At 42.7% G+C, this 11,071-nt stretch overlaps 1 protein-coding gene across 1 annotated transcript in view; it reads right to left on the bottom strand.

Annotated features, from left to right (window-relative positions):
- LOC106011475 (RNA polymerase II degradation factor 1) overlaps positions 1 to 11,071 on the bottom strand; it is a gene marked incomplete at its 3' end in the record, with an annotated part of 16,055 nt that continues 4,984 nt past the window's right edge. Inside the window, 1 exon segment of the mRNA XM_035969217.1 lies at positions 1 to 1,360. Within this exon segment, the coding sequence (XP_035825110.1) occupies positions 1 to 620 (620 nt within the window).

Raw genomic sequence — 11,071 nt, 5'->3', positions numbered from 1 at the left:
TTCCGTGCCGGCGGGTTGGCCAGATCCACCTCTACAGGGCTCTCCCAGTCGCTGAGGTCGTCCTCTTGCTCCACGACACGCAGCAAGTGGTCCGGCATACTGTGGGGGCGGGTCTGACGGTAGGCGTGTCTCCCCAGGGCTCCTCCCCCTGCCCCGTCTCCACTACTCTCGAAGATGGTGGGGATGTCCGAACGGTGGGGGTGGATCTGTCCGGACTCCGAGGAGGAAGAGGAGGTGGAGAGTGTGGGCGAGAGAGGAACGTCTTGATGTTTAGCGGATGAGTTCATTGGAGGCGGTATTGACGTGCCTCGCTCTTTAAGGGTGAGGCGTTTGTGCCTCACTTTCCGCTGTTGTTGCTGGTGGGAGTTAACATCCTGGTGGTTGGTGTATCCTGGGTCATCCTCGTCCTCCAGCTCATCTCTTTTCCGCGGGGCTTCCAGGGAGCCGAACTCAGCCGGAGCAGAACACTGTCGCAGCGGGGACCCTGGCTGGTGTTGTTGTTGTTGTTGTGGCAGTGATGGTGGTGCAGGTTGTTGCTGTAGTTGAGACTGCGGCGTCGGTTGGGACTGGATGAGGGTTCGATCCTCACTAGGGATCGGCACAAAGTCAACACTGCTCATGACTAATGCAATGTTGTAGTATGCAGCATAAGAAAATAAAGTAAACGAGTATCCCTGTAGCTCAACGGGCAGTAATAAGAGAGCGTCCTGCCTAGAGATATCAGCCCATTGAACGTTTCTTTCAAGAACTTCCACTGTAATTCAGAACACTTCAAAGGGACATTTGAGACATAAGCTTCTCTCTGAGAAAAAATAAACAGGAGCGCTTTGATGAACTGATTAAGTTCTGCACACACATCAGCGACAATCAATTGTATGTAATCCTAGTAGCGATAACAATCGACATCAAAAGACCAACCTGGCATCCAAAGAATTCTGTCAGAGTGAAAAGGAACATTGGGTCGTTTCCGCTCTTTGAAAAAGAATGAGATGCCAGATAAAGACAAAGGCCGGTGTAACACTCCAAACTCCAAACTCCAAACAACTGGAGTGAAGAATAGTTCGGCGCACGAAATGGAACCAAATAAAAAGCGCTACTCGATCACTTGATGAAGGCGAACAGCACACAATCCACCTCGAACACTGAATTTTTTTTACTGTCTAGAGTCCTCACTTTTAAGTGGTTCCAGGCGCCAATCAATCACAACATCCCCGGCACAGCCTTCAGTAAATAGCATGGTAAATATTTGTGCCCTTTAATTGTCGGAGAAGCGTGGGGGTCTTTGTTTGTTCTCGCCGTTTGTGGCGGATGGAAAAAGTAAGTCTGGTTCTGTGATGATCGATAAATTACATTAGGTGACCTATAAATATGTGCACATGGAGGTGAAAGATAAACATCGCTATCATGGTACCTGCTGAGAATCCTATGATGCCATTTACTTTTCAGGAATGACGAAAGCGCAATATTTGTGGATTCCCTATAGCATGGCACTGAAAAGGCACCATCCGTCTAAAAACCGGGAAAGATTTGCCTTTTGTAAAAATGTCACAGTACCACAGCTGGAATATTTAATTCCTTCCAAAGACGCCCACTTAAACCCTGTAGCACCAGAACATAATCCCAAAACGCACAAGTGAAAATACGCAGTCTGGAACTAAAAACTGCTACTTAAAAAAATACGATCGTGATGAGATAAACCTGCAAAGGTTAGCAAAATTCTGCCGAAAACGAGCGCTTTATTACATACAACTGAACGAAATAAACTAGTTTCCTAGCAAAAGACACTGAACATGAAAATCATTATAAGACTAATCCGAAACAGGCGTAGAAAAACCGAACACAGTTTAAACACTTGAAAGGCACAGAGCAACACCGCAATGGGTATTAGCTTATATTGACAACGCCACTAATGGGGTGAAGAGGGGGAAGGGTGGGGGAGGGAAGGAGGGATGGGGTGTGGGGGCGGGGTAGGATGTTGACAAAGGAGGTCAGCGGAGTAGGGTAAGTCACAAATCAGATAATAATGCTAGCTGCCCAGAAATACTGAATGGACAAACACTCCACTCAACAGGGAACAAATCTATGGCCGGCTAGTAAATGTCAGAGCGTCAATGAGACCATACACTGGCAAGACCAATTCCCTTATCATCCTCATGGTCATCATCATAACGAGACAGATCTGAAACAGACATCGACGATCATGGTTCGATCTCCATTCATTTCTCTTCTGGGAAGATCTAAAAAGAACACCCCAACCTAAAGCATTTTAGTCTTTTCCCCGTCACCTATCTGTTCATATTTCCCCCAAAAGTTACACTGGGTCTACCCCTGACTCGCTTGCTTTCTATTTTATTCCAGTGAGAGCAAAATAGTCCAAGCCTGCATGTCCGTTATACGTACGAGAGACTCAATCGAAGAAATGACGGAAACCTTCAACAGAATGACAAGGGAAAACACATCTTCTGTAGCTGGAGGAAATTGAATCCGAGTCCTCTCTAACCAAAGTCACACGTATTTCTGATCAGAAACCAGCACCAACGCAACTGTATGGATCGTGAGCGTCATGTCTCTACCTCATAATTACAAATCTGCTCAAAATGTTGAGAACTTTGACGTCAAAATTTCCGAGTTCCACAATATGTCAAACTTTAAAAAAATGCAAATCTGATTATGTTGATAAGGACTCCAAATATTCTTACGATTTTGATAGAGCAGATAGAGAATTTGATTTCTGGCCTCAAAACGGCGAACACAAATGTCAGATAGAACTTTGTAATTCTAAGATAGCGATTTCTCTAATTTGCCAACCACAAACTGTTTGCCTGCAAGCACTGACTCTCATACAGTAAACTTTTCAAAAAACCACAGAGCCCCCGGGAAACAACACACAATTATTAACTACATGAAGATAGAATCAACGGAAAAGTAACGAGAACAGCGTGGGCAGAAGGCGGGGTGTTGTGTCATCCTTGGCAGAACGAAAGAGCTCGTCGTATCTCATCATCCCATCGATCATATGAGATGGTTGAGAAATTGAAGGCCACCGTCGCAGCTCCAGTTGGAGGGAATGCCTTGTGGTGAGTGTGGTGCTCAGATATCAGATGTCGCGGTTCTTCTATTATCTCTAGGCATGGTCATACTGTTATTCTGACATTTTGATAGAGAATGGAACGAGAGAAAAAGTACAAGGAGGGGTGGTGCAGATTTAAAGTAAGTGGGGGGAGAGAGAGAGAGAGAGAGAGAGAGAGAGAGAGAGAGAGAGAGAGAGACAGAGAGACAGAGAGAGAATCGGGTGTGGGAAGGGTGAAGAAATAGCAGAAAACAGAGCAGAGAAGCTAATTAAGAGTACAATAACACTGATCTAGCACACACACAAACATACACACACACATACACACACATATATACACACACACACACCTTCCTACCTACCTACATACGTACCCACGTACCTACCTACCCACCTTCCTATCAACCTACTACCTACATACGGACATATAAAGGGAAAAAACGCAGACGTAACATGGACGTTGCCATCAGTTAAAAAAAAAAGAAAAAAAACGTTGTTAATTAAAATACCACTCCCTAGTTCAGAAAAAGCTCTTGTGCTTGGTCAGAATATAAAAAAAAGAAAGAGAAAGCCAATAAAACCAAAAACCCAACAAAAACTAAAACCCAAAACAATCCCCCCCCCAACAAAAAACACAACAAAAAACAACAAACAACAACAACAACAAATGAGACAAATAATGTTTCAGTTGTTGATGTATCCCATGGACTTAACGAAAATAACAGTTATTCATTTTCTAAAAACCAATCAAGGCAGGCAAATGACAAAGGAGGCCATGTAATATATTATGACAGATTATATCTTTTTTTTTTAAATCCCACAGACAGCGAAGTCATATCTGTTCTTAACTTCCACCACTCCGCGCTGGCAAATATTCCCCTTGAGAGTAATTAAGTGTCATATTGCGCTGTTCATTTTCCCGCTGGCTGAAAATAATTAAGTAGACAGTGGTATTACCCATCTGAAAAACATATCTCGGGGCGGTACCGGGCTCTTTGCGTCAAATCGTCCCCGTAAAGGTCATGAATATTCATCAAGGATGGCCTACTACAAGATGAACTCCATGAACAAACAAACCGCATACCTGGGCAGCTCACTGGAGGCAAGTGTAATCGACCCGTTGGCCTTAACGGTCGGAACCAAACACTAATTATACGAGGAGGATTTTTATCATCATCATCATCATCATCATCATCATCATCATCATCATCATCATCATCATCATCATCAACAACAACATTATTATTATTAGTTTCTTTCATTTCATTATATTTTATTTTATTCATCTATTATATTTCTTGAGGGGAGTAAGCACAAAAGGGTTGGAGTACAGGAGAAGCCATATTAATATTTTACTTATATATATATATATATATATATATATATATATATATATATATATATATATATATATATATATATATATATATATATATATATATATATATAAATGATTATACTTATAATTCAGCAGTATGCCATGCATAATATGCATTGTGGTATATTATTATCTATACCACCCTTCTCTCTCTCTCTCTCTCTCTCTCTCTCTCTCTCTCTCGTTCTCTCTCTCTCTTTCTTTCTCTCTCTCTTTCTTTCTTTCTCTCATATATATATATATACATACACACACACACACACACATATATATATATACACACACACACACACACACACACACACACACACATATGTGTGTGTGTGTGTGTGCATTGTGTAAATTATCCATACCACCCTTTTCTCTCTCTCTCTCTCTCTCTCTCTCTCTCTCTCTCTCTCCCTCTCTCTCTCTTTCTCTCTCTCTCTCTCTCTACATATATATGTGAGCGTGCATTTTGTAAATTATCCATACCACCTTTTTTCCCCATTCCCTTGAATCAACATACCATGCGTATGCATGCTGGTACATTATCTATTTTATCGTTTTCTCTCTTTCCTTGAACCAGTATACCATGAAATGTATGTTGGCATATTATCGATATTCTATATTATCTTTATACCCTCCCCCCCCCCCTCTCCTTGAATTAATATACTATGCATTTGAATCAGTTTACCAAATGTATACATGTTGGTATATCGTCTAACTTACCCTCCCCTTCTCCAACACCTCCTTGGAACAGAATACCATGAAATGCATATAGGTATATATTATCTACGAATATACCAGTCTTTTCCGTCTCCACTTTCACCCTGTATATTATACAATGACATGTCTGTGTATTATCTACCTTGTCCCCATCAGGACCGGACAAGCAGAACACCCCACAAGAGGAGATCAAACAACCCCGCCCACACCGTGTAAACCAAAAGACTGCGGTACTACGACATGTAGATCAGAGCTCTTGGGACAGTGGGCCAGTTCGGCAACTTCTGTACCCCCCCCCCCTCCCCTCGCCCAACTCCCGATGTGGAACTTGAGCATCGGAAGAAGAGTTTCACTGGAAGTGACGTTAGTGACTGTGACTCCACCCGCCTCCCTTTACACACACACACACACACACACACACACACACACACACACACACACACACCTACTTTTTTCTGAGGTTTGCGGTATGTATGGTACGACACGGATATACTACCTAGATAAAAACGGAATACATTTTTTTAAACAAGCAAAATAACGGATAAATAAACACTGTACCGTAAGGTCATTGAAGAGACAGAACCTATTTTTTAATGAAACAAAAGCCATATGAGTTGAGCTTTGAAAACTCTTCTAAAAATCCGAGTTAAAAATACTTACTGCCCGCTCGGGGTTCAAACTATGGTCATCCCCCACTGTAGTCTGAGGTATTCCAATTGAGCTATCCAAGCCCCGTTATCATCTACCATTTTCTATCCCCAATTTTTAAAAAATCCAATCTCTCGTCTTCTTACCAACCAATCAACCTATCTTTTTATTCCCCAACCAAGGAACCAGCCAACTTGCCAACCAACCAGACTGCAAGCAGCCAGCCAACCAAACAACTAACCTACTATCTTTCTATCTACCTACAACTTAACTAAGTTACCTTCGTCCATGTCAAATATACCTGTCTATTTGTTTGGGGGGAAATATGTATGGTCAGTTATGTGCGTACGTGTTTGTGTGTAAGGATGTGTTCACGTGCGTGTGTACGTGTTTCTTTGTAAGGATATGTTCAGCTATGTGTGTACGTGTTTCTATGTAAGGATGTGTCCAGGTATTAGTTTTAGTAGAGGTTTTACGGCACTCGCAACTGCATAAGGTCATATGAGCGCCAGAAGATTAGAGGTGTTACAAGAGAGTAACAAACATAAAAAAGAAGACGGGGAGATAAGGACGATAGATGTTTGATAGGAAAGAAGAAGCAAACCACACAGGAGCACCCACCAACCACCCACTGTCCAGGTATATGTGTACGTATAACAGCAAATTGTGAACACGTTGAACTATATGTGTACGTGTTTCTATGTAAGGATGTGTTCAGCTATGTGCGTACATGTTCTTACATAGTATGGACATATTCAGCTATGTATGTACGTGTTACTAGATATTATGGACATATTCAGCTATGTATGTACGTGTTACTAGATATTATGGACATATTCAGCTATGTATGTACGTGTTCGTGTGTAAGGACGCATTCTACTATGTGGGAACATGTACGCGTGGTATACTAACCTATGGACGGATAACTCCCCACCATTCAGCACAACTACAAATTACGCTGCCCGCATGCCATCCACCCACGCACACAATATAAGGGCTCGACACAGACGTGATTACCCAGGACAAGTGGCCGGCCTCACCAAAGATTGGTTGGGCTCACGTCTGAGCACGTAGCCATTAACCAGGTTTGTTTTTTCAGGCCCATGTTTAAACTGCACTCAAACGATTATCTCCGGCGTGGCATTTGGGGGGACACTTTGAACTAACCGAAGCATACTACTATGACCCGGTCCCAAACCACCAATAAACATATTTTATACTTTTTACGCTTTACACAATATGTGGGTGAGAGAGAAAAATAGGCACAATAATATTATGTTTCAAAACGTTTTGCAAGTATTTTTTTGTTAGGGGAAGGGAGAGGTTCGGGAGGGGGGGGGGGGGGGGGGATTTGGTTTTGAGTTTCACCAGCGAACCCCAACCCCTTCTCATTCTTTATATCTTTGTAATCTGTTCTTCGTTCTCTCCCCTCCCCACCTTCACCGAACTCTCGTTTTTTGTTTTTGTTTCTTCAATTTATTTATATCCCCTTGCTCATCACTCATCCCTATTTCAACCTCTCGTTCTTTTAATATCTTTTTGTTGGCTTCTCTTTAAATCTGACATCGCCTCCCCCCCCCCCCCTCCTTGCCTTCTTCTTTTCTGCAGTGTATTCTCGCTCTCTCTTTCTCTCTCCCTCTCTCTCTCTCTCACTTTCTGTCTCTGTCTCTCTCCCTCTCGAGATCTCCCTCTCGAACACACACTCCCACCCCCTACCTCCCTCTCTCTCTTCAACCTCCTTCCCTATTGCCATATCCATTAACTATTATTACTGTCATCGCCAGTATGGTGAGTCCACCCTATTGTCATGGAGACCTCTACTGACTCGTCTCCAGTATCTCATCGATCGCTCAGACCCATAAATCGGGTCACGGTCTGGAAATAATAATATTATGCCACGACATCAACAGACGGAATATATTTCCTGATGACACAATCTTAAAGAAGCACTATCAGCACAATCAAAATTTAAAAAAAGCAGACAAAACTCAACTCAAGGCAAGGAAGGGAACGTCATGGCTTCAGAGCAGATCTGTCTTACTTATTAGATAACGAAACATAGTGGGGTTAGTTTGTTTATTTATTTATTTATTTATCTCATATATTCATCCACTTATTTATTCATTCATTTATTCGCTCAGTCATTTTTTAAAAATTTATTTATTTATTTATTTTTTAAATTTTTTTTGGGGGGCGATCTGCAGCTAATCAGCATGGCACCACGGCCACATTTCGTCTAGAGTAGACTAGAAAGAATAACATTATGGAGCAAACGGTACCAGTACGGCCACCAGCCGCTCTCAGAGACCGACAGAATGGAGAGAGAGAAAGACAGGACCTTTTTGCAGCGAGCGAAAACCATCCGACAACACCGGTTTTTACTAGATGTGGATGCACGAGTTTGCTCGTATGCAGGCACGAACACACACACAAACACACACACACATACATGCACACACATATACACACATACACACGCACACATGCACAAACACATGCACAGACACACACGCACACACACATAAGAAAAGGTTAATCATTTGAAGACCAAAAAATATCCATTTGCGTGGGTTGCACGGTTTTTCCCACATGAAATCGGATCATTATGAAAAAATAAAAGAGCTGGTCGGACAGAATTACAACGATACAGTTTACGCGTTCGGGGTGTGTTAAGCCTATTAGCACTAGATGGATGAAAAAAGAGGAATCATGCCCGTTTGCGACAGGGAAGGAATTGAAATAAGAGGTTCCCACGAAAAATAACTAAGACGTACAGGTTGTCATGTCTTTCTGAATTTCTGAACAAAGACCACCCTTGCTTCGATGGTAACTCCAGAGAGAGTTTTACAGTAATTATAATACTGTAAGCCCTCTCTGATAACTCAGGATTCTTTTACAATAATGAGCTTAGTTCTGTATGTTTCGGGGTCAGTTCATACAGGAGCTCTTTTTTTTTTCTTGGGGGGGGGGGGGGTGGGGCGCTGATGTTATGATGTTATTACATGTATTCAATTGCTCTCTTGGAGACAGGTTAAACAGAAAAAAGAAGACCAGAAAAACAAAAATAGCGTACAAATAAATTAACTTTTATAGAAATGGTCACACTGTCCGGAAGAGACAGACAGACAGACAGACAGACAGACAGACAGACAGACAGACAGACAGACAGACAGACAGACAGACAGACAGACAGACAGACAGACAGACAGACAGACAGACAGACAGACAGACAGACAGACAGACAGACAGACAGACAGAAATTAGATAGATAGATAGATAGATAGATAGATAGATAGATTTTGTTGTTGTTGTTTGTTTTGGTAAGTTTTTTTTACGGCGCTCGCAACTGCATAAGGTCATATGAGCGCGCGGGACACACCAAATACTTTTCAGTTGGTAGGAAATTTTGAATTTTGCCCGGGTGGCGGCCAAAGCCAATTCTTATCGATTTTAGACCACCAAGGGATCTTTAACGTGCGCAACTTGCACACGGGCCCTCCGAAATCTTTCGCCGTTGTCCGAGAAGGCTAGGTGTAAATCTTTCCTACCAGAAGATCAGGGGTGTGGCTGAAAGACAGCAGTAAGAAGAAGCCAAGGAGTAGCAGTAGAAAGGCTGTAGAAAGAATCAAGGGCCCAGAGGAGGGGGGCAAAGGAGTTGACGGAGTGGGGGCAGAAAGAGGAGACGAAAGCAGACGACAGAACATTGCTAGAGAGCAGGAAAGGAGGTGAAAGGAGACAAATTTAGAAAAGAAAATTTTTCGGTCACTACCCGGATTCCAACCCGGGACCTTTTGATTGAGAGGCCAACACCTTAACCTCTAGGCCACGAGAGCCCCCATAGATAGAGAGGGATAGATAGAGAGATAGATAGAGCGAAAAGAAAAAGGGGGGGGGGGATTAAATCAGTTCGGCTGTTGCGATGTCTAGAGGCTACCACACCGCTACGGATTACCATTTAATGGAATTCCACACGTGTCGATACAATATCGAAAGTCAGGAATGACTGTCATGAATATTTCATCTTAGCTGCAGGTGGAATTAACTCCAAATACTGTACACACCGGATTCTATTTCGCACGCTCTGTTTTCCCCGTCATTTGCCCATTTTGTTTTCCCCACCATTTTCCCCGTCATTTACCCATTTTGTTTTCCCCGTCATTTGCCTTTTGTTCTATGCGAACGTTTTGAAATCCAGATACGACTGCGCCCGGGCAGACCACTACAGCAACAAATGTCGGGTCCGCAGGAATGGCTACAACGAAGAAGCCCCCACCACCACGACCGCCCCTACCACGACAGAACCAACGACATATGCAGACCGACAGAAAGGTATATAGTTTGGAGAAATTCGACGTTCAAAATTCTGAGATTCACTTCATGTCCAAACCTTTTCGATTGCAACAATTCTTTGAATATCCCGATAACGACTTCGAATAATCTTACGATATTGATAGAGCAGATAGAACATAATTTGGTCTCGGACCACATGGTCCCCCCCAAAATCTCGGAGGGCCCGTGTGCAAGTTGCGCACGTTAAAGATCCCTTGGTGGTCTAAAATCGATAAGAGTAGACTTCGGCCGCCACCCGGGCAAAATTCAAAATTTCCTACCAATTGAAAATATTAGGAGTGTCGCGCGCGCTCATATGACCTATGCAGTTGCGAGCGCCGTAAAACACTTTACAAAAGCAACCACATGGTCTGAGTGACTCAAAACGGCCACAAACGTCAGATATAATTATGTAATTCCTAGGAAGCGCAGTGTCATATGTTTCCATTCAATACATTCAATACAGTTGTGCCCCTTTAACATTGAGCGTCGTAAACGACTTCAAGTCGCCAATTTCTTTAAAAAATCACGACGCGAAAAATCGTGCTCGAAAAAATCCCGGTTTACAGTAAGGCACTGAGTATTCTGAGCTTCTGTAGAGACTCAGGTTTGGTATGCTGGGGCTAATCAAGGCAGGACACCGGTAGAAAGGTAGTAAATTAATCTTTGACACGACAAAAAGGCAGCTAACTAGCTATGTGAGGTGGGGACAGAAAGGTCCTAATGTAAAAAACAAAACATAAATGAGCGTGTTGGTTTGCCAATAATAATATGCATAAGTAATTCATCTCCCCTTTGGTACAACGGCGGAAGAGAGAGAGAGAGAGAGAGAGAGAGAGAGAGAGAGAGAGAGAGAGAGAGAGAGAGAGAGAGAGAAAGAGAGAGAGAAAGAGAAAGAGTCGAGAATGCTTTGAGATCACATGATACAACACAAGATT

This window comes from Aplysia californica, unplaced genomic scaffold, assembly GCF_000002075.1.
Source record: "Aplysia californica isolate F4 #8 unplaced genomic scaffold, AplCal3.0 scaffold00126, whole genome shotgun sequence".
NCBI classification, from domain to species: Eukaryota; Metazoa; Mollusca; class Gastropoda; order Aplysiida; family Aplysiidae; genus Aplysia; species Aplysia californica.
This window is presented reverse-complemented; position numbering and strand designations above follow the sequence as displayed.